We start from the raw sequence: 20,041 nt of genomic DNA, 5'->3' as shown, positions 1-20,041 counted from the left end.
TGTCATTCCAGCTCTTCTTAGGAGATACATTAAGCTCCATCATTCAGTTCATCCTTCACTGCAATTTTTTTTTTTTGACAAGCTATTCATCTGTTAATACGCTTTCACTTACTTCCACCTACTACTACAATATCAACTTGTATAGACTGGTGTATCAGTTTATAAAGACGGAAGCTATAATGTCATTATAGATTTCATTAAAAATCAAATCTATATTATTTCCTAAAGATGGAGTTTTTGTGAAGGTCAGATAGCATGGAAAGGAAACTGCTGACTTCGAAGAACAAGAGAAACTATTTACAAGGCTAGAGCCACCCAGGTTGCCTTAGCCACCAAAGATAAGCCCTTCCTCCTCCTTCCTGTTGCAACTGATGGTCCATGTTTTAGAGCAGGATCTTCAAGCTCGAGGCTCTTAGAAAGGTAAGGAATAACTGAAACATCAACAGCTGTAACAAACTAGCTAACTTTAACCTTGGAAATTAATATTCTTTTTTGGAGGTCTGGAGTATAAAAAGAGCAAAAACAGATCTTAAGAAACACAAATTCAGATAATCTATTCATCAAGAAAGTATGAGCAAAAATTTAGCCATGTTGAAGCAGAGTATCTGGCAGACGATTGAAGACTGCAGTTCAGGCCGATTTGTTTCTTAAACCAAGAAGATGAATTTTTCTATCAATTTGAAAGGCTTCAAAGAGAAAGAATATTACTTTGAATAGTTCCCTCCAGGAAAAAATTACAAAGCAATAACCAGATTTACCATCAGAAGGAATTCTCCAAGCATTTCATGAATTCCTGAGCCTCCGAGTAACACTTCCCACATATAGCTAGCTCTCCCATAATCAAAATGTATGTCCATCACAGATATTTCATTAGACACTAGTAAGCAGACTTTAAATTCTCAGCCCTATTTCTACTCTTTTCTGAATTCCTAAAAAAGTATGCATAAAATACGATATTTAAAAAGCCTTTCACTGATATTAGAAAGCTGCTCAAATGAAGTAAATAAATAAAAAGTGCCTTGATTTCCTTCTCACCTGCTCACAGAAGAGGGCAACTCATGAATAAAAATAAAACATGCCTGTAATTCTCTTTAGCTTGTCTTACAGGAACAAAATGAACTTGACAAGATTACATCAGCTTCAGTGTGCTCCTGCTTGTTTTGGCACATTCGGTAATACATTGTAGAGATAAGAAGGAGTACTAGAACAACTCCCTGAAAGAGATTCGCAGTTTTGTGAACATTTCCTTCTTTGAATTTAAATATTTGTTTTGCTTTTTTGAAAGCTAGAAGAAGGGGCATGGACGGACATAAAGTATCTCTTGGAAAGATTATGTATTAAGAAAAACGATCCAAAATCTTACACTTGAACAATATACATACACATGAAATTTAGAAGATTAAAAAAAAATTTCCAATGAAATCATGAAAGCTGACTACCGTAACAGAAGTCTCAGCATTCAAAAAAAAAAAAAACCCCAACTATTGAAAACAGACAAGCAAAAAACAAGCTAACTGAATCTATCAACATAGTATGGACCGTTAAGCATTTTTTAAAATGAAATCTGGAGGATCTGTAAGTTTTTGAAAACACCCACAGGTAAATCTACGGTCACATAGCTTTGGAAAAGAATTAGGTTGCATGCTTATGGGACAACCCTCCTCCTTACTACCTTAATATATTCAGGTTTCAATCTATAGGTTCTTCATATTTATATGGTAGAGTTGAATAAGAAAGTTAGCTAGACAGCCATTATTAAAAGTACTTGACATAGTTGGAAAGCTCTTTTTTAGGTTAGAAAAAAGTCAAACCAATAAATAATATACTCATGTCACAAAGGGAAAAACAAGGCAAAAGTTGTTAATAAGGTACCTGCAATCACACAGGAGTTAGTAACAGAGATAGCTTAAACGGTCTCAGTGCCAAGTATGCTCTTCAAATCCACACCCTTAGAAGAAATCTCTTCAGCAAACATAACTCCTATTCACTAATAAGTCTGCTCTATGCCCAAATATTCTCACCAAAAAAAAAAAAACTGCAAAAAAAAATCTTCCTCTTGTTTCTGGTGCTGCTCTTAGTGTGTTTTGCAAAATGCTTACCGGAAGAAGAACAAGAAAAGTAAGATCTAGAGCTGAGCATTGCTACGAATCACCTGCATGCAAGGAAAAAAAAAGCTAATGTGAGATCTCTGTGTTTGAATTCCTGACATCATGGTTCACTTCTGTTTCTTTTAAATTGAGCTTTCCACTAAAAAACTATTCCATAGGCATTTAAAAGATATAAACAGCTGTGCTGCATCGAGATGGCATCTGACAAGAAAAAACAATTCCTGAAGGACATATTTCCCTCCAGCAGAATGAAATGCAATATTTCGTAGGATAATGCTCTGTAGAAATCTAAACACACACAAAGAATTAGGTGGAAAACATCTACGTATTAATGAATCATTCAGAGATCCATAAAAAAGAGTCTTTTAAGACTGTGGAGAGCAAACAGAGGTTTTTCCCTAATTTTAATTTTATCCTTAAGGATCATGAACTCAGAAAAGTTCAAGTTTTGAATCTGATCCAAAACATGAAAAATAAAATAAGGAAAGGAGAGGAACGTTTGTCTGAGTATGAACCCAGGAAGAATAAAGCGTCTTCTTCCCTTATGCTGAGGGCACATTGTTAGGCAAATGGACAAGGACTACTGGTAGCAATGCATATGTCCATGAATATTAATGGTGCTGCAAACAGCTGATAAGGCCTCAGGGAGTTCTCCAAAGATTTTCATGAAGGAGCTAAGAACAGAAACCTTTAGGAGATGGTAATGGTCTGCTGAAGAATATTACCACGTTGGGGTGCAGGACTGATGAGAAGTATTTTGTCTGGGGAGCATTTCTGAGGCGCTTACCTCCTTTGAAGTCTCTTGGCGTCAGGATGAATGCTAGCTGTCCTCGGGCTGCCATCCCTTTGAGGGGAGGGAGATACAGATGAGCCCAAAGGTTCTCTTCTAAACACAAGTCCTTACTGCAAGCTGGCCAAAAGGTCCCTGCAATCAAAGAAATCATTGTGGTTTTGCATGTGGCGCATTTACTTCCTTTAATTAAGGTTTGTCAGCCATCTAACATGTTCAACCACAGAGAAAAAAAAAAATCATCTGCTGGGCAGCCAACGCAGAACAGACTAAAGAAAGAGAAGAAGTGCTCATTCCATTTTGGACACTATGTAGTCAATGAAAAAGATGGGCAGCATGATTTTTCAGACTAAGCAGGATATCCTCAGTGTACAGTATTGTGTGTGTGTGTATACGTGTGTGTATGTATATGTGTATATTTGGGTGTGCATGTGTATGTATATAAAGCTATTTGCCTTTTGAATCATTTTCATTCATTTTCCAGCACTATGAAATTCCCACCTTCTTCAGATCAAGAAAAAAAAAAAGTTTTGTCTTTTCTAGACATACATACTAGTCGGTGTATTCTACAGTCTAATGTAGTAGGTCACTGTTCAACAATTACCTCTTGCAATTATCACGGCAGTACACAACTAATCCTTAAATGTATTCTTTTAGCAGTAAACTACTTGTAACATAACTTACAGAGCCATTTGCCAAGATAAACAAAATTCTGTCACAGTACTGATAAAGACTCCTTTTGCAGGACATCTAGCAGACTTCCGTGTTTGGATGCCACCATGCCAGAGCCACAAGCTCCATGTTTTCCTTGGTCTGAGTCAGCTGTAACACTGTCCACATTCTCAGCCTCTTTGGCACATTTGCTAGGCACATGCACTTCCATCACAGAAATGAATCTTTACAGTCCAGCTGTCACAAGCCTAGGCATGTCATGTTAAACACATGATTTCCTAGAGCTCCAAACTAATGGGCAATCTTGATTTATAACTCCTCTTCTGAAGTATGTGATAGTGGAAGCACACAGACACATATTTCTCGTATTGGCTGCAAAACCAGTTCTTAGCTAGCAAACACAAGAAACTTATATAACAATTACAGAACTGCACACATTTCACTTCCTGAAGGGCTGGGTAACCACTTCTTTGGAACACTCTAGGTGTGCACGAGTTCACACTCTTCCTCCTCCCACCTCTCTATAGCTAGTTTACCACCTTTTCTCTCCGGAAAAAAAAAAGGAGTGGGGGGAAGGGGTGAAAAGCCCTGTCTCTTATAACCATTATTCTTTTACAATGCAAGTTTTTTATTGCCTAAAGGTTGACAATATTCATTCCCATCTTCCCTGCCTACCAGATAAGTAACTACTTAGTAACCAAGCCTAGGTAGTCCCTGTTTCATGGGGAAAAAAAACCCCTGCAATCTGTGGCAAATCTTCTCCCAGAAAATGTATTTAAAGGGACGTTCAAAGATTAACAAGTGATTTACATAGCTCTATGCCAATCTCAACATTTTTTCTATTCACCAAGAAGGCAGTAACACAGAACATAACCCATAATCAAAGCTTTACACGGAAGTGAATTTTAGTGAGACACATCAAGCAGTTATTAATAAACTGTACAAAGTCCCAAAATAAGAAATGAGAAGCAAAGTAAATTAGCATGATTATACAGAATTCATTCTTCCAGATGAATTGCATTACAACAAAAGTAGCAAGTAAACTTTAAAAGATAGTTTCTTATAAACTTTGGCTTTACTAGATGAATAAACTTTCTACCTGGGAAAATGCCATCCAATAAATACTAAGATTAGTAAACTTTTTTCCACCAAAATGCCATCCTATATGCACCTAAAGATCTTAAACTTATTTCACTGGAGCAGCTTATATTAACAGTCAAAGGTTTTATGAATTACTCCTCTCTAGACCAGAAACCAAACTTCCAATATAAAAGACACAAGAACCCCTTCCCCTCACTGTCCAGAAAACGAGTGCTGTGATGCTTACATCTGTTCCTGTTTATCACTACATCAAGTTAAATTAAAATGAAAGGTGAAACTCAAATTTACTTATCCTTTGCACAAATATCAATCTACCCATTAGTTTAATCCCTTTTACCATTTGCGTATACAACTCCAAGACCTTGTTGCCTTCTCACTCTGTGGTTTGCAAGTCTTCACTCCTCTTTTCCCTGTACCTTTCTCAGTCACAGTTATTATATCCCACCATCCCTTTAGAGAATATCCATACACCAGTCCTCCTTCTCTAAAATCCTTACTACTAACACAGTAGAATGTATAAGCCCTAGAACCAACCAAGCCCTTCAGCACAGACTTCTGCCAAGCTCATCATTCCAATCCCTGCAAACGCATCATTCTTCCATGAATCCTTTTAATATTTTCCACTTTTTTTCCACTTTCCACCACACAATTCTTGTCTTGATATCTAATAACCGCTATAAACACCTTCTATTCCTGACCATTCATTCACGTCCATTTTGTTTCCTTTCCTTCTAAAATTGCTCTTTCAAGAAACTGCTGAAGAAAAAAGGGGAGAGGGAAAAAAACCTCAGCATCGCCAAATAATCATTTCTATCTCAACTGTTATACAACAGCTTAAAAATTTAGCAGTAAATGATAAAAGCAGATCTAAAGAGAAACAGAATCACTGAATGGTTTAGGTTGGAAGGGACCTCTGGAGATCATCTAGTCCAACCCCCCTGGCTCAAGCAGGGTCCTCTAGAGCATATTGCCCAGGATCACATCCAGACGGGTTTTGAATATCTCCAGCGAAGGAGACTCCACTACCTCTCTGGGCAACCTGTTCCAATGCTCTGTCACCCTCACAGGGAAGAAGTTTTTCCTCACGTTCAGGTGGAACTTCCTGTGGTTCAGTTTGTGCCCACTGCCTCTTGTCCTGTTGCTGGGCACCACGGAGAAGAGGCTGGCCTCATCCTCTTGACACTCCCCCTTCAGATACTTATACACGTTGATGAGATCGCCTCTCAGTCTTCTCTTCTCCAGGCTGAACAGGCCCAGCTCTCGCAGCCTTTCTTCAGAGGAGAGATGCTCCAGTCCCCTCATCATCTTTGGAGCCCTCCGCTGGACTCTCTCCAGGAGTGCCATGTCTCTCTTGTCCTGGGGAGCCCAGAACTGGACACAGTACTCCAAATGCAGGCTCCCCAGGGCTGAGGAGAGGGGCAGGATCACCTCCCTCCACCTGCTGGCAACACTCTGCCTCATGCACCCCAGGAGACCGTTGGCCTTCTTGGCCACCAGGACACACTGCTGGCTCATGCTTAACTTGTTGTCTACCAGCACTCCCAGGTCCTTCTCGGTAGAGCTACTTTCCAGCAGGTCAACCCCCAGCCTGTCCTGCTGCATGGGATTATTCCTCCCTAGGTGCAGGACCTTGCCCTTGCCTTTGTTGACCTTCAGGAGGTTCCTCTCCGCCCAGCTCTCCGGCCTGTCCAGGTCCCTCTGAAGGGCAGCACAGTCTTCTGGTGTGTCAGCCACTCCCCCCAGTTTAGGATCATCAGCAAACTTGCTGAGGGTGCACTCTGTCCCTTCCTCCAGGTCACTGATGAATGCATTGAACAAGACTGGACCCAGGACTGACCCCTGCGGGACACCACTAGCTTCAGGCCTCCAACTTGACTCTGCGCCATTCACCACAACCCTCTGAGCTCGGCCGTCCAGCCAGTTCTCAGTCCACCTCACCGTCCACTCATCTAGCCCACACTTCCTGAGTTTACCTACGAGGATGTGATGGCAGACAGTGTCCAAAGCCTTGCTGAAGGCCAGGGAGACAACATCCACTGCTCTGCCCTCATCCACCCAGCCAGTCATTCCATCACGGAAGGCTATCAGATTGGTCAAGCATGATTTCCCTTTGGTGAATCCATGCTGACTACTCCTGATCACCTTCTTGTCCTCCAGATGCTTAGTGAGGACCTCCAGGAGGAGCTGTTCCATCACTTTTCCAGGCATGGAGGGGAGGCTGACAGGCCTATAGTTCCCTGGCTCCTCCTTCTTGCCCTTTTTGAAGACTGGGGTGACAAACAAACCTTAAGAACATCATTGAAAACATTGGTTCCCGAACACAAAAAAACACAACGTTTTATAACTAATACAGTAGATATGCCTACTCACAGTGAAACTCTTCTTCTGAAGTTTAGTAGTTTTGAGTCTCTAAACAGCTTTTAAAGTAACAGTTTCTAACAGTTGTATATTCAGCTATTTTAATACGCTTATTGGTTATCTATAGCTTGCCATCAGATATACTCCTTTGTGTGCATAAAGCATGTGACTTTTCTCTACTTAAACAGCTATCTCCATACAGATCATATGAAGAACTAGTAGAATTTATCTGACAAAGAACTGCATAAATGCCTTGATACTTTGAAATCATAAAAGAATATTAACTGAGAAGTACAAACTATCTAATGATATCATTAAAGATACGACACTCACATAACAACCTCATAAGGTATACAGCAAGATTACGGTGGAGAGGTATAAAGAGTGTCATTTTCAATCAAAGCAGCAAATGTTTTAGAGGTTCCTAAGAACAGCAGATCAGTAAATTAACAGCCATCTACTAGTGCTGTAGGTTGCATTCCTATTAGCTGAAAAACCTTTACCTCCCCTCCTTGTGCCAGAAGACCTCTTTGTACAACGATATGGGAAACCGGACCATGGAACTGATCCTCCTGAAGCAGGACACAAATACATATACACACACTTCAGCAGCACTGTTTGCTAATTTAAGAAGTTTCATAAACAGTGAATTGGCTGTGTGCTCCCATAAAACCTTATGCCTACCTGAACGATCTGATTCCATGCTCCCTTTTCACTCCTCCCCACCACATGCTTAATGAACAAAAGTAATTAATCTCCTGCCAGTTCAAGGAGCTGAACCACCTCCCTGAAAGTTTAAATAGCCCCTACTGCTAGGGCAGGGAAGTGAAGGAAACAGCCAGGTGCACAGCAGAGCTGGACTTCCTCTTTCAGCAGCAGATGAAAAACCTTGCACCTGGATGTACTTCCTTTTCAAGTATCTCAAAGACTAGCAGCAAGCTAGTAGTTAGCATGCAAAATACAGAAGGATATTTGACTTAAACAATATTACATACTTCTAGAAAGCAATGCTATGCCATTTGGATCTGTATGGCAAGAACAAATACCCTTGTATCTCATGTTACAGCTAATCCAGCAGCAAGCTGTTACCAAGAAGGGTTGTCCTGCTCTCCTCTACCTCCCAATCATTGGACCATCTCCTTCCACCTCTCTTTTTGCACTGGATCTAGCAATCTTGAAGCTACAGATTTGAACTAGCTAATCCATATGGGTTTGGGTTCTGTCTTTCAGAGGGTGGGGTTTTTTTGGAAGGAAGGAGGAAAGGTGTTGATGGACTAGTTTCCCAGATGAACCAAGTCATGCTGCAGTCTGTGGAACAAGTGCAAGAGAAGTAGTAGAAACACAAAGTAGGATGTGGAACAAGATTGCCTGTTTCAGCAGCAGCTAGCTGTCAGATCAGCCTAAAGGCAGTTACCAAGATATGTGAAATTATGCACAGGAATATATTTCATAGCATACAGAAGCCAGCAATTGGAGGAGCACAGAGGTAGCTTTTAAGGGCATTACAATAAGCACAAAACTGCAAACATATTTCTTCTAAAAAAAAAAATGGATGTTTTACATTGTTTAGATCAAAATTTAGAAAGCTCAAGATCTGAATGACATGGCAAGGTTAACTACCTAAGCGCTAGGTAATACGAAATACAGTTATCACAAACTCTCCACTTTCTCTGAGATACATTACTGACACCCCCCCAAAAATCAATATGCTCATACAGTAAGAATTATTTACCAAGAGCAACAGTTCAGAACTGATTACACTGATAAATAGGAAAATTCTTGAACTCATCACCTTTCACTACACAGATTCAGACAGAAAGATAATATGATGCAGATTCTAGAAGCAAAAGCTTACAGAGTCACAATGCAAAACAGTATCTCTGAATGAAGATAAGGCAAACAAGGGACTCCTTATTCACTAAAGGCCACAGCTACAGACAAACATACAAGTTGTAAACCGTATGAGCAAAAGTTCAGAGATGCAAGGTAACCATCCCTGAAATGAGGAGAGACCAATCCTTTTTAAATACGAAAACAGCGCCTCACAGGAAAAACACCTGTGCTAGAGAGCTCATGTGTTCTTTCATATGCTCTTGCCTTGGTCTTATTTATGACCATTTCGGACTGCTATCAACTAAGCTTTCAACTTGTTCTTTAAATTAAATAGATCCAGTCTCAATAGTCCAACTGGATCTGAGAGCCTAAAAGAACCATTACAGTAACTCTTTCACTACCTCCTTCAGGGTAGTCCGCCCAGATGTCAGTTTCACATATGGCCATATGAAGGCAGGCATCATTCTGCTCCTCTGCTGCTAGGGCCACTGAGGGAAGCAAGCCTGCCAGTACTGGAACTGTCTCCCAGGGAGCAGTGCCTCATTTCGTTCTAAAACGCTTGTAGTAAGAGAGGCCGGGATCTGAAATGCCAGTTCCCTTCACATTTCAGCTGCAGGCACTCCTACAGGATAAGACAATTCCATCTGGCTTTCGTCAAGAGACTAGAGAAGGCACTCCACGTCCTCAACTTCTCGCTCAGTGCAGTAACAGCAATGGTGCCTGCACCTGTAACAGGAGAAATGTCAGACAGTCGTAGCTCTTTTCCATTTATGTGTCCCTAACCCCACCCTGAAGTTCAATAATAGCAGTTTGCAAAAGTCAAGTCCGAAAAGGCATTACCTGCTGCTGTGGGGCAGAGCATATAACACAGATGACTGAACATCAAGAAACTACTAACATGCTTCCCTTCTGCTACTGCTGAGGTAGCAGCCCCTGTTGCAGTGAATTCTGCAGTCCTAATGTTAGGCGGGAAAACCCCACCTCTGCTCTTCCATTCTGACAAGCATGATGTAACCAGCCACAGGCTGCCTGCTAGATCAAATGACAGAACGCACTAAGTCCATTAACTTCTGGGTGATCTACAGCACACATGCTGGGTCATATCAGCTCACAGATGCTCAGAAAAGTTAAAGTAAACCAATTAAAGGCACAAAGCAAAAAGACATTGACTTAAAACACATTGAAGCCACATGTAAATGCCTGCATTCAAAATTAAATAACTTATATCACTTTAGCAAGGATATTCAACATATCTACCTTAACATCCTTGAGTTTAAGCATGGAAGCTTCAGCTTCTTTAAATTCAGCAAGTATTGAATTAATACAGGATAATACAGGATTTATTTTTGCTGAGCCACAACATTATTTAAAGACCTCATGCTCAGGTGATTATCTAAAATAAACTACAAATTATTTTCCGAATCACTGCTTTTCAAAAGAAATCATGATTTCTAGACTCTGTTTGCCTGAACTTACTCTACAGAGCCCATTTAATCAAGCTTCATAGAAGTAGCACATATTATTTCATGAGGGCATATCGTGTCATTCATAAAAATTTGATTAGAAGCCATTTTCTATTCTCTTGCAGTATATAGAAACACCAGCCTGGCTTACAGCAATGGATGTATTATGTCCTAAAGCCAGAAATAACCGATAGATGTGTAAAGACCAAAAGGAAAATGAGCATAATCTATCCTTTATGCACCTAGCTTGAGTCAGCTCTTTTCAAAGATTTTTTTTTTTTTTAAGAATTCTTAAAATACTTTTACAGAACAGGAAATTGTTTGTTTGGGGGAAAGGAGGTGTGAAATGACACCCAAAGTCTGGTCCTCATTGAGTTAAGATGTTCCAAAGAAGATATCTCAAAAGCTGAAAAGCGTGCTAGAAAAATACATCTCAAGAATGAAGCACCATGAGCTGAAAGATTATAGTTGGGGGTTTTATGCATGTTACAAAACTAGTTCAATACTGGTGCAGTATCACTAGTACCTGGTTATACTGGATGCTGAGAATACTTCGTGATCATTTGCCCTATCACTACTCATCTGTATATTTAGATGTCTAAGACAGAAGCATTTTTTTAATCCTTTTTAAAAATATACATATCTATATATACATATATACATTAATTTCAGCTTTTTTAATATAAAGCTCAGCTGTTATTTATACATATTATAGACATATGCATATATATAAAAAGCCCGAGATTAACTAAAACTTTATTCTTCAACTATTTAAAGATAAAATAAGACAACAAATAAATTGTCTCCTATATATTTCTAAAAATAATTCAAGACCAAAGAAATATGAAAATATTATAAGGCAGTGATGAAAGTTATTAACCAAAACTGGAGAAAAAGTATCAGAGAGCCATCTCAATTCAGGAATTAAAACAGATTCCAAACAACTTAGCCAAGAAAGAGCAAGAGAAGCAACTTTAGAAGCAAATTAAACTAATCTCTGGAAAAATCAGTAAAGCAGAGTAAGATGCATAAAACAGAGCGGACAGACTCCTAGACAGAAAATTGTTATAATAAAAACATTTTGTAGCAATACTTTTAAAGAGGTATAGTAGGGCAAAACTCAGAAGAGAGGGCAGATAATTTTAAACAATTTTATAAAAAATAAATCTGAAAAGAAATACAAAGAGTTCCTATTCCATTACAGAGGCGGCAGTGAATGCTGCTACCTAAAATCTGAAGAAGGCAATAGACCCAGAGAGGTTTCATAAATGAATTTTATAAGGATTTAAAAAGAGATTTAATTCTTCTATCTGTGGAACATTTAATCACATCATGGCAGGGGAGATCATCACACACGCCAATTTCATTAGGAAACACTGATACAGGTTTTTGACACACCATGGCAGATAAAGAGAAGTATGCCCTTTAGAGATATGTATCCACATAAATCATGTCACTGTGATACACTTTAAGAGTAACACGCTACTTACTTACTTAAGTCCTACCATAGACAGAAACCCTTTGTCCTTACAGAATGGGAACATGAAGACATCATATTTTAAAAATGTGACTTTAGAAAGAAGTTGAGTACTTGTATTTCTGTTTTGTATAAAGAATTTGGGGTTTCTAGCAAAAAGAACTTCCTCAAATTAATTTATATTCATAGTGACAATCTAAACTAGTACCCACTTCACTACTGCTTATTGCTCTGCTCGATCAAACTCTGACTACAGCAATTACACATAAACCTCCAATAACAGACAAAGTCTAGAGGGAACAGATTTGCTCTGTGCAGGCAATAAGCTGCTTCTCATATAAGACTCACTTTCCATGTTAAAGTAGTAATACTTCCCGCATGGCTTAGTCCCTGAATTTAAAAATAATTGGGGCAAAGCAAATGTATTTCTGACAAGAGGTAGCTGCGATATTAAACAATTTTTAGAGTAAGAAAATTCAGCATGGCAAATTTGGATATATTACCCTGCACTAACACGTAGCTAAAATGAGTTAAAAATGTAAATTTCTAGGACAAAATAATTATCATTAAAATTATATACTCATTTTAAGTTGTACTTCCATGTATACTAGGCAGTAGATACCAAAAGCTTGACAAGCTATTCTCACAAACATCATCCGAAGATAGTAGGAGGCTTCAGGAAAGTACAGTAGTATCATATAAGCCTTACAAAATTTCACACAGCAGATCCCTCTACACACTGGGCATGTACTGTCAAGTAGCTCAGCTGAAGCAAGCGTGGAACGAGAGAGAATGAGACCAATACAAGGATTTCTCAGAGACAGATGATTCATTTAAAAAACAAAAAAACACCACCTAAATATTCAGGCTACCTAAAGAATCTTCAAAAATATATGAGGTCACACACTTTTTGGCACTGCTCATTAACCACATTTGAAAATACCAAATGCATCTTAAAATCTGTCAGATATTTTAAAAGATATCAGGAGAGGTCTTCTGCAATTACATAAACTTTTTCTGGAAGAGGACATCATATATTAAAGTCTGCAGCGTCCCAGACGGGGTACAAATTCTTCTTTTCCAGTGTCTTGGAACTTGTTATAGCAACATAAAAATCAAAAGTTCTCATAAACCTACTCCTTCCTACTTAATAATTGATATGGGAATACTCGGGAGAAAAGTGTAATCATATAACAAAGTACACACATTTAGCTCACAAAAGTGTATGTAAGAAACCTAAGGAAACAAAACTGATCTGAAGCAAGAAGAAGGGAAAAAAGAGAGAGAGATAGAGAGAGATGGAAATTGTTTTTTTGTCTGCCATACATAATTTACAGAAAATCAGTTTAAGAATTCTCTATCAATGCTACCTCTTTCTATCCAAGATCCACCAGACACATGGTCAGCATACATCCCGCTGCACAGCTTTTGGAGAAAGAGAATCCTTTTTCTGAACGGTGGTGGTTGTATACAGAAATCCAAATCTTCCAAACAGAAGCGATCACAACTGCTGTGGTGGCTGGTAATATACCCTAAGATCTTACAGTTTGTCTACTTGTTCACTTCACAGAAGTTCACTCTGTGAGAAAAAATCAGTATTCCTCTTGTGACAAGTGCTAAACTATCCAACATGGAAGAAAAAATGTCTCCTAATCACTCAAAATGTGGAATGTTAACATACAGAACGTTCCTGGAGATGGAGAAAGAGTGAGAAAATGATCAGACCCTTAGAACTACATACGCCAGTCCTGGCTTGCAAAGACAATAAAATTCTACAGCAAATAAATTTAGATTCCTAGCCAAGAATATTAACCAATTCATTTAAACATTAACATATTCCTTCTTAAATATACATATAAATTATTCCACAGCATTACTACCCAATAATAGATCTGATCCTAACTTTAAAAAGCTATTACAACTGCATAATGTTTCCTTTACAAAGTTTTGGTGCTTCAGCATCACCTAATTCCTGCACATTAATTTTTAACTGCATAAATAAAAAACTATGGGTTTTTCAGAAGACCAAAACTTCTGTAGTACCACATAAAGTGTCTTGAAAAGGAATCTACATATCTACAGAGCCCTGGAGTAATGAATAAACATGACTAGCTGTACATTTAGAAAGAGCTAAATGTTCCTCCTGTAGCTATCAGACGTAACTGAGTCTTATGTAGCCACTGTTAGTGCAGTCTGTTAAGAAAAAAAAAAACAAAAAACACACACATCAACCTGGAAAATTCACAGACTGCTACAACAGACAGGAGGGATGCTGAAGGAACAAGTATTATCAGAGGGCCCTCCTCAAAGCAGTAAGCACCAACATTACCTATGACACTTCTGGTGTTTAAACCAAACCCATTGCAGCCACTGAGCCCTACAGTCTCCTCTCTCTTTCACTTAGCGAAAGTAAGAGTTGCCAGTACTGCCTTCACAAACTTTTGACATTCGTTCAGCTCCGGTTTGGACAGTAAATTTTCTTTTTCAGGCACACTGCTATTATGTACTTTAAAAACTATTAGGCAGCATTTCCGTCAAACTCCTAACTATTCTTCCTGTGTTCTAGTTCACTTCTTCTGTAATATTTCATTATCTTGTATTATCTTCACTCACCAAAGTTCTCCTGTAAAATGAGAAGATTTGAAGCAGGGAGAAAGCCCACAAGGAAAGAAATTCTGCTTTTGCTTTCTCTATGTGCCATGCTTCACACAACTACCAAACCTAGATCAAGAAATTTCAAAAGAAGAAATAAAGAGATCATTACAAGTTTATCAATTATGCACCTCCTGATGCTTTATAGATCTATGCTACACCTAGGTTTTAAGTACAGTACAGGTAACAGGATATCAGGTCTGAAACAATTCACAGTGCCCTCAATGATAAGCTGTCCAAGTAGACTGGTTCAGAGCATAAAGAGGAAAGGACAAACTGGCCCTTCAGTTATGCATCTCCCGGATTCAGGGAAAAAGTCCTTTTTCTTGGCAATCAACTGGAAATCTCAGAAATCCAGAGACAAAAAAGGGTCTCCCTTCCAGAACCTTCATGTCTTTGCTGACAAAGCAGATTATTTCTAGACAGGCAAAAGCAGCCTGAAAATCAACTTAAAAGTCTATTCTGCTTACTTATAACTTCAAGTCCTTTCAAGCGAACAATCTCTTCTCTCCAGCTTGCCATCTCACTGTCATAAAAGAAAGCTATCCACATGGGCATCGAGTCTGACCAAATAAAGAAAGTAGTACCAAAAGTTCCAGGTGGTTTCACTACCTTCTAGAAACAATAAATCTCTATATCCAGCCAATTAAAAAAAACCTTTCCTTGGCACCTTTAAAACTGAACTCTGAAATTAATATGGGGGGAGGAGAAGGGCCTGGTGGAACAGATCCAAGAGGTAGTTACTGGAAACCCCTTCCATTAGCTTACACTTATGGCTAATGTACTGTCTTCTACAAATAAATTAACTTTTTCATTTTAATGTTTAAACTACTCAGAGCAAGACTAGGTTCAGTCTCCTTAAAAAAGAACTTAAAATTTGCTACTAATTCAAACCTTGACAAAAATTTTCAAACTTAGGAAAACAGCTGATATTGCATAGTTTTTAATATTTTGACAGATTTAGGATTATGTTTTCTGAAAGTAAACAACGATTAAAGAGTTACATTCTTTTAACATCCAGAGAATGTAGATCATTACTTAGAAAGAACTTTGCAAATTGATGTTACTCAAATGAATTTCTTTTTGTACAGAAATGCTGTAGGCACTCTTGAGTTTTCTTCCATTAAGTTCAGTCACATACTTCATTTTTCTTCAAATGAATTCTGAATCATAACCTTGCCCATGAAAACAGTTATAACTGGATGACAGAAAAAAATTACTTAAAAAAAATCACATCACCATCATCTATGAGCGTCTTACCTTTAAATAGGATCCATAATATTTTGTTACATATGGGCTGTCACACTGACTCAGCACAGTGATTTCTTGTTGGATGTCTTCTATTTCATCTTCTGCTTCTTCTAGATCGATAATTTTTATAGCAACCACTTTCTGAGTCCGATTGTCAATTCCTTTAAAAACTTCACCAAAAGAGCCCTTACCAATTTTCTCTAGTTTTGTAAATAGTTCTTCTGGATCTGCTTTCAGAGTCTGTTAAAAATATAAGAGAAAAATTACTCAGTATTTGTAACATTAAAACGAAACTAACATTTTTAAAGGCAGCAAATACTTCAGATTATATACCATCCTATCTATCCAGCTATTCTTTTTCCACCCCCATAATGAATGTGTTCTTCCTGCATACCTTATATGCATGTACTGCAACATTTATCCTTCCCGATATTTTAAAGTGCAAATTTATCATGGTCTCTGTGACAGGGATTTATGCTATCTGGCATCAGACAGTGCTGCTACCTCAATTTTTCCTTCTTGGCCAAAAAGCTGCAACTAAGCATTGAGAATGAAAGATCCTTAATAAAAATTTGTTTCTATTAAAACCAAAACAGGTCAAATAGCATCAATAAAAGTAAGCCTTTTTCCACCCTCTTCTCCTGAAAATGATTCCTCCCCAAAGCAAAGGTCCTATTCCTTGGCATTTTCCTTATGCCTCTTCCACTTAAGGATTTTGTTCCTGCTCTTCAGTGCACAGACTACTATTTCCTTTCGCTTGATATGGCGAGCAATCCTCCTCAATTTTCTCCTACTAAGGATCATCTGAATGAACTGCCATGCTTCCTCCAGATTCCCGACCCCAAGTTTTTCTGGAACAAGACTTTTCTTTTATTCTTCTTTTTCTTCTCCTAGTTGGTAAACTCATTCACTCCTTTCAATAAATAAATAAATCCCATTCCTACCTATCTTCATGTGAACTGAATAACGTGAAAATTATGAGCACTTGCCTAAATGTGCCATCTCAAACAACAATGCAAGACCTGTGAACTTTACCCCATCTACTTTACCACAGCAGTTCTTTCCTCCACTGTCAAATCAGTTGGCTACCGTTGCTCTTAGACTTCTTACTTTTAGTACATAGATGGTGAGTTGCACTGTGCACCTTTTTAGTCTAACAGCAAGGAGCCTTTATGGCTAATTTTTAAAAAGTATATAAATTACACTCTTACACTCTTTACCTTCAGAAAGAGAACAAACACCCTAAAAAACTTTTTTTACTTAGCAGAATGAGCTCCATGTTAATGACCATGAAAATACATTGCTTATAGAGAAGAAAGCTCACACACGGAAAAAAAAACCCAGTAATGCCCAAATAAGCATAAATCCAAGCAGTTTATACCACTTAGCCAAACTGTGTAGGAACATAAATGGGGGAAAGAGAACTTGCAAGTTACCACAGATGAGCATCAATCCAACGTTTTCTCTTTCATAACTAAATTTAGCTTATAAAGCATCTCTCACCTATACTTATGTCTATTTCTGCTCGTACATCTCAAAGGTTACATAATTAATCATCACAGCCCCAAGAGGCAGATATTTTAGAAGAGACTTTAAATAGTTTGTCTAAAGCTATGAAGCACAGGTGAATTAGAACTTTTGCCATATAATGACAGAATCAAGACTACTCCATAAAGGAGTAAAGGCCTGAAGAAGTCAGTGGATTTATCTCTGGACTCAGTCAGTCACAAGCTATCTGGCCTTCAAAATATCTGAGTAAACTGCCGCTTCGCCACTTGTAATACTTTAAAGTGAGCTGCAAGAAATCACAGTCTTCAGATGTCATTCCAAGAACAGACCTCTAGTGAGATCAATTCTAAGAAAATTCGCTCATCTAAGTATACTGTAAGATTCCACAGCCCCAAGAAGTTCTCCCTGATTTAAGTCCTACTGATCATCTTCTATCCAAAGTCAATTCCAAGAAACAAAATGACATAAGGTTTCATCACCCTTTTGGCATTACAGAGAACAGCCAAGCTGTCCATCAGAACAAATTTGTCCCTCCTCTAATTGTAATGTAAGCAGAATTACATAGTATAACAAGCTAATTTATCTCCCACTTGCAAACCAAGCCAGGGAACTTCATTTGCTGGAAAGAGTGAAGTGATCCATAGCCACATAGCGACCCCTCGGGCACTTCCAGGAGCGTCATGTATAACAGAATAAGTGTACAAAAATAGGCTCTAAAGCCAGCAGTGTTGTAGTGGTTTGTCCTCATGTCCCACAGAATGCTCCTTTATCGATATTCAAAATATAGACATGTCTCAGAATTCTTGATCAATAAAAAAAACAAAAACCTAATAACGACATCAGATTTCTTCCCCTGAGGAAGACAACTACGGATCTATGCATTCACATACACTGTGTTAGAATTTGAGATGACATGGCTGCAAAGATCTGTGGATGCCTAATCCCTAATCCATCCACACAGGCCTTCTAGTCCCATCCACTAGCCACAGGAATCTAAGCATTACATCATTACAAAGGTATCTGGGTAAGTCACAAACTGATCCCAGCCACAGCTGCCTGAAAAATTCTGTGTTCCACCTCCAGAAAGACTAAAAATGACAGCACTGCTTAGAATCACAGTGTACCACAAATGTTCATATGAACAAAAATTAGAAGAGGGCTACTTGCCAGCAGCTCTTCAAGATCTGTTGGCCATATGTATTCATTCCCTAGTCTCCTTTTGCCCTCAATCTCTGCAACAGCTATTACGGTCATATAATAAGGCCCATGACAGCACAATCTTCAAAGATTTGCAGAACTCTCATAGTTTTGGTTTTTTTTTAAACAAAGTATCAAGCACTCCAGATGCTAGCATTAGACTGATGCTTTTATAAACAACTGCAGCAGACTTTTTTCCCAGTCATTTTGTATTAATAATTCCAAAAAAGCAGAGAAGACTGTTCCTGGAAGTCCTGGGAAGTAGGAAAGAACTGTTCCTACTCGATTTTTGAATCAAAATTTTGTAGCAGTTTTGCAAAATGAATGGTTCAATAATAACTGGTTTAATATTGTTCTTTTCCTTCCCAAATCAGAATAAAAATCATTTCTTAATTCTAAAATGTTAAAGTTATCATTCCTGAACTTTCTTTGAGCAATAGGACATAGTAGCTGTTTACAAGAGAGCTCTACTGCCCTGAGAGAAGGGCCAAATTCTCTTCCCAGGAAAGGAGATGTTTGAAGCGAGAGCCTTAAACTTCTGGCAAGCTGTGTTTCTGGAAAACTTCCAGAAAACTACTAATTATCTGCCCTATTTCAGAAATGGACAGTTCAGGCCGCCAGATTCATAATACACTACTTGTATTCATAGTTGCATGAGTGACCAATTCCCATTTATTTTTCCAAGATAATAAACAAAAAGGATCCTCCCCATTTTTTGTTTTGTTTTTGTAAAGACTTCCCACAGAGCCAAAACAAATAGCTTCATAAATATTCTCTCTATATGGCTGTATAGAACACAAGAAAATTTTTTTCCATAGATTCTCTCACTACTGTTTTGCTGACTCTTTGCAAGTTCTTATTAAGCATATAGCATTTTCCTGCTAATACTAGAATTAAGAGAACTGATAAAAAGGCATTCCTGTAACTAAGCAGTCTGAATACAGACTGCAGAACAGAATAGCAGTATGTGCTGCAAAAGGATAATGCTAATCATCTTGTTCTATAAGGCGCTAGATACTCTACCACTAAAATATTTCCTTCAAAGCATGTCACAAAATACATACTTCGGCAAAACAGAAACAAATTCCAGAATCTACCTTTTCCTAATTCTCTGCATTGCCAATTAATGAACTCACAGCCTACTGCAAAGGTTCTTTGCAAGAATTCCTCTTTCTGACAGCTTGCACTAGGTGCTATTTCTGGTGATTCAAATTTTCAGGGTCACCTAGTTCTTCAGTAATGGCCTAATATGCTTGAGTATGTGCTTTTACATTTTGCGTCATCAGCAAATTTTAACAGCGTGCATTGACTCTTCTTGTGCTAAGGTCGCTTTACAATCATCAACAGTCACGAACAATCCTGGAGAAAACAGCAGTGCCCTCCACTCTGTCATCAACTGTCAGTACTCACCTATATAGCCAGTACTATACATGACTTATTTATTTTTGTGAATCCCTAATTCTCATCTGAATTAGCTTCCCCTTTAGCTCTGCAGAAAATGATACTGAAATCCAAACTAGGCAGATTAAATAAGCACTTCTAACTTTATTCAAAACCATTCTGACTTAAGACATGGCTTTAACTAAATGAGTCTTTTTCTCCATCTCTTTCCATGAACAGAGATTTATAA

General features: G+C 38.3%; 1 protein-coding gene across 1 annotated transcript in view; it reads right to left on the bottom strand.

Annotated features, from left to right (window-relative positions):
- The window catches only part of STK24 (serine/threonine kinase 24), a 64,768-nt gene that overhangs the window by 29,305 nt on the left and 15,422 nt on the right, over positions 1-20,041 (bottom strand). The window contains exon 2 of the mRNA XM_068928634.1: positions 15,715-15,945. Within this exon, the coding sequence (XP_068784735.1) occupies positions 15,715-15,945 (231 nt within the window). The remainder of the gene's footprint in view (positions 1-15,714; positions 15,946-20,041) is intronic.

The sequence above is a fragment of the Struthio camelus genome, chromosome 1 (assembly GCF_040807025.1).
Source record: "Struthio camelus isolate bStrCam1 chromosome 1, bStrCam1.hap1, whole genome shotgun sequence".
NCBI classification, from domain to species: Eukaryota; Metazoa; Chordata; class Aves; order Struthioniformes; family Struthionidae; genus Struthio; species Struthio camelus.
This window is presented reverse-complemented; position numbering and strand designations above follow the sequence as displayed.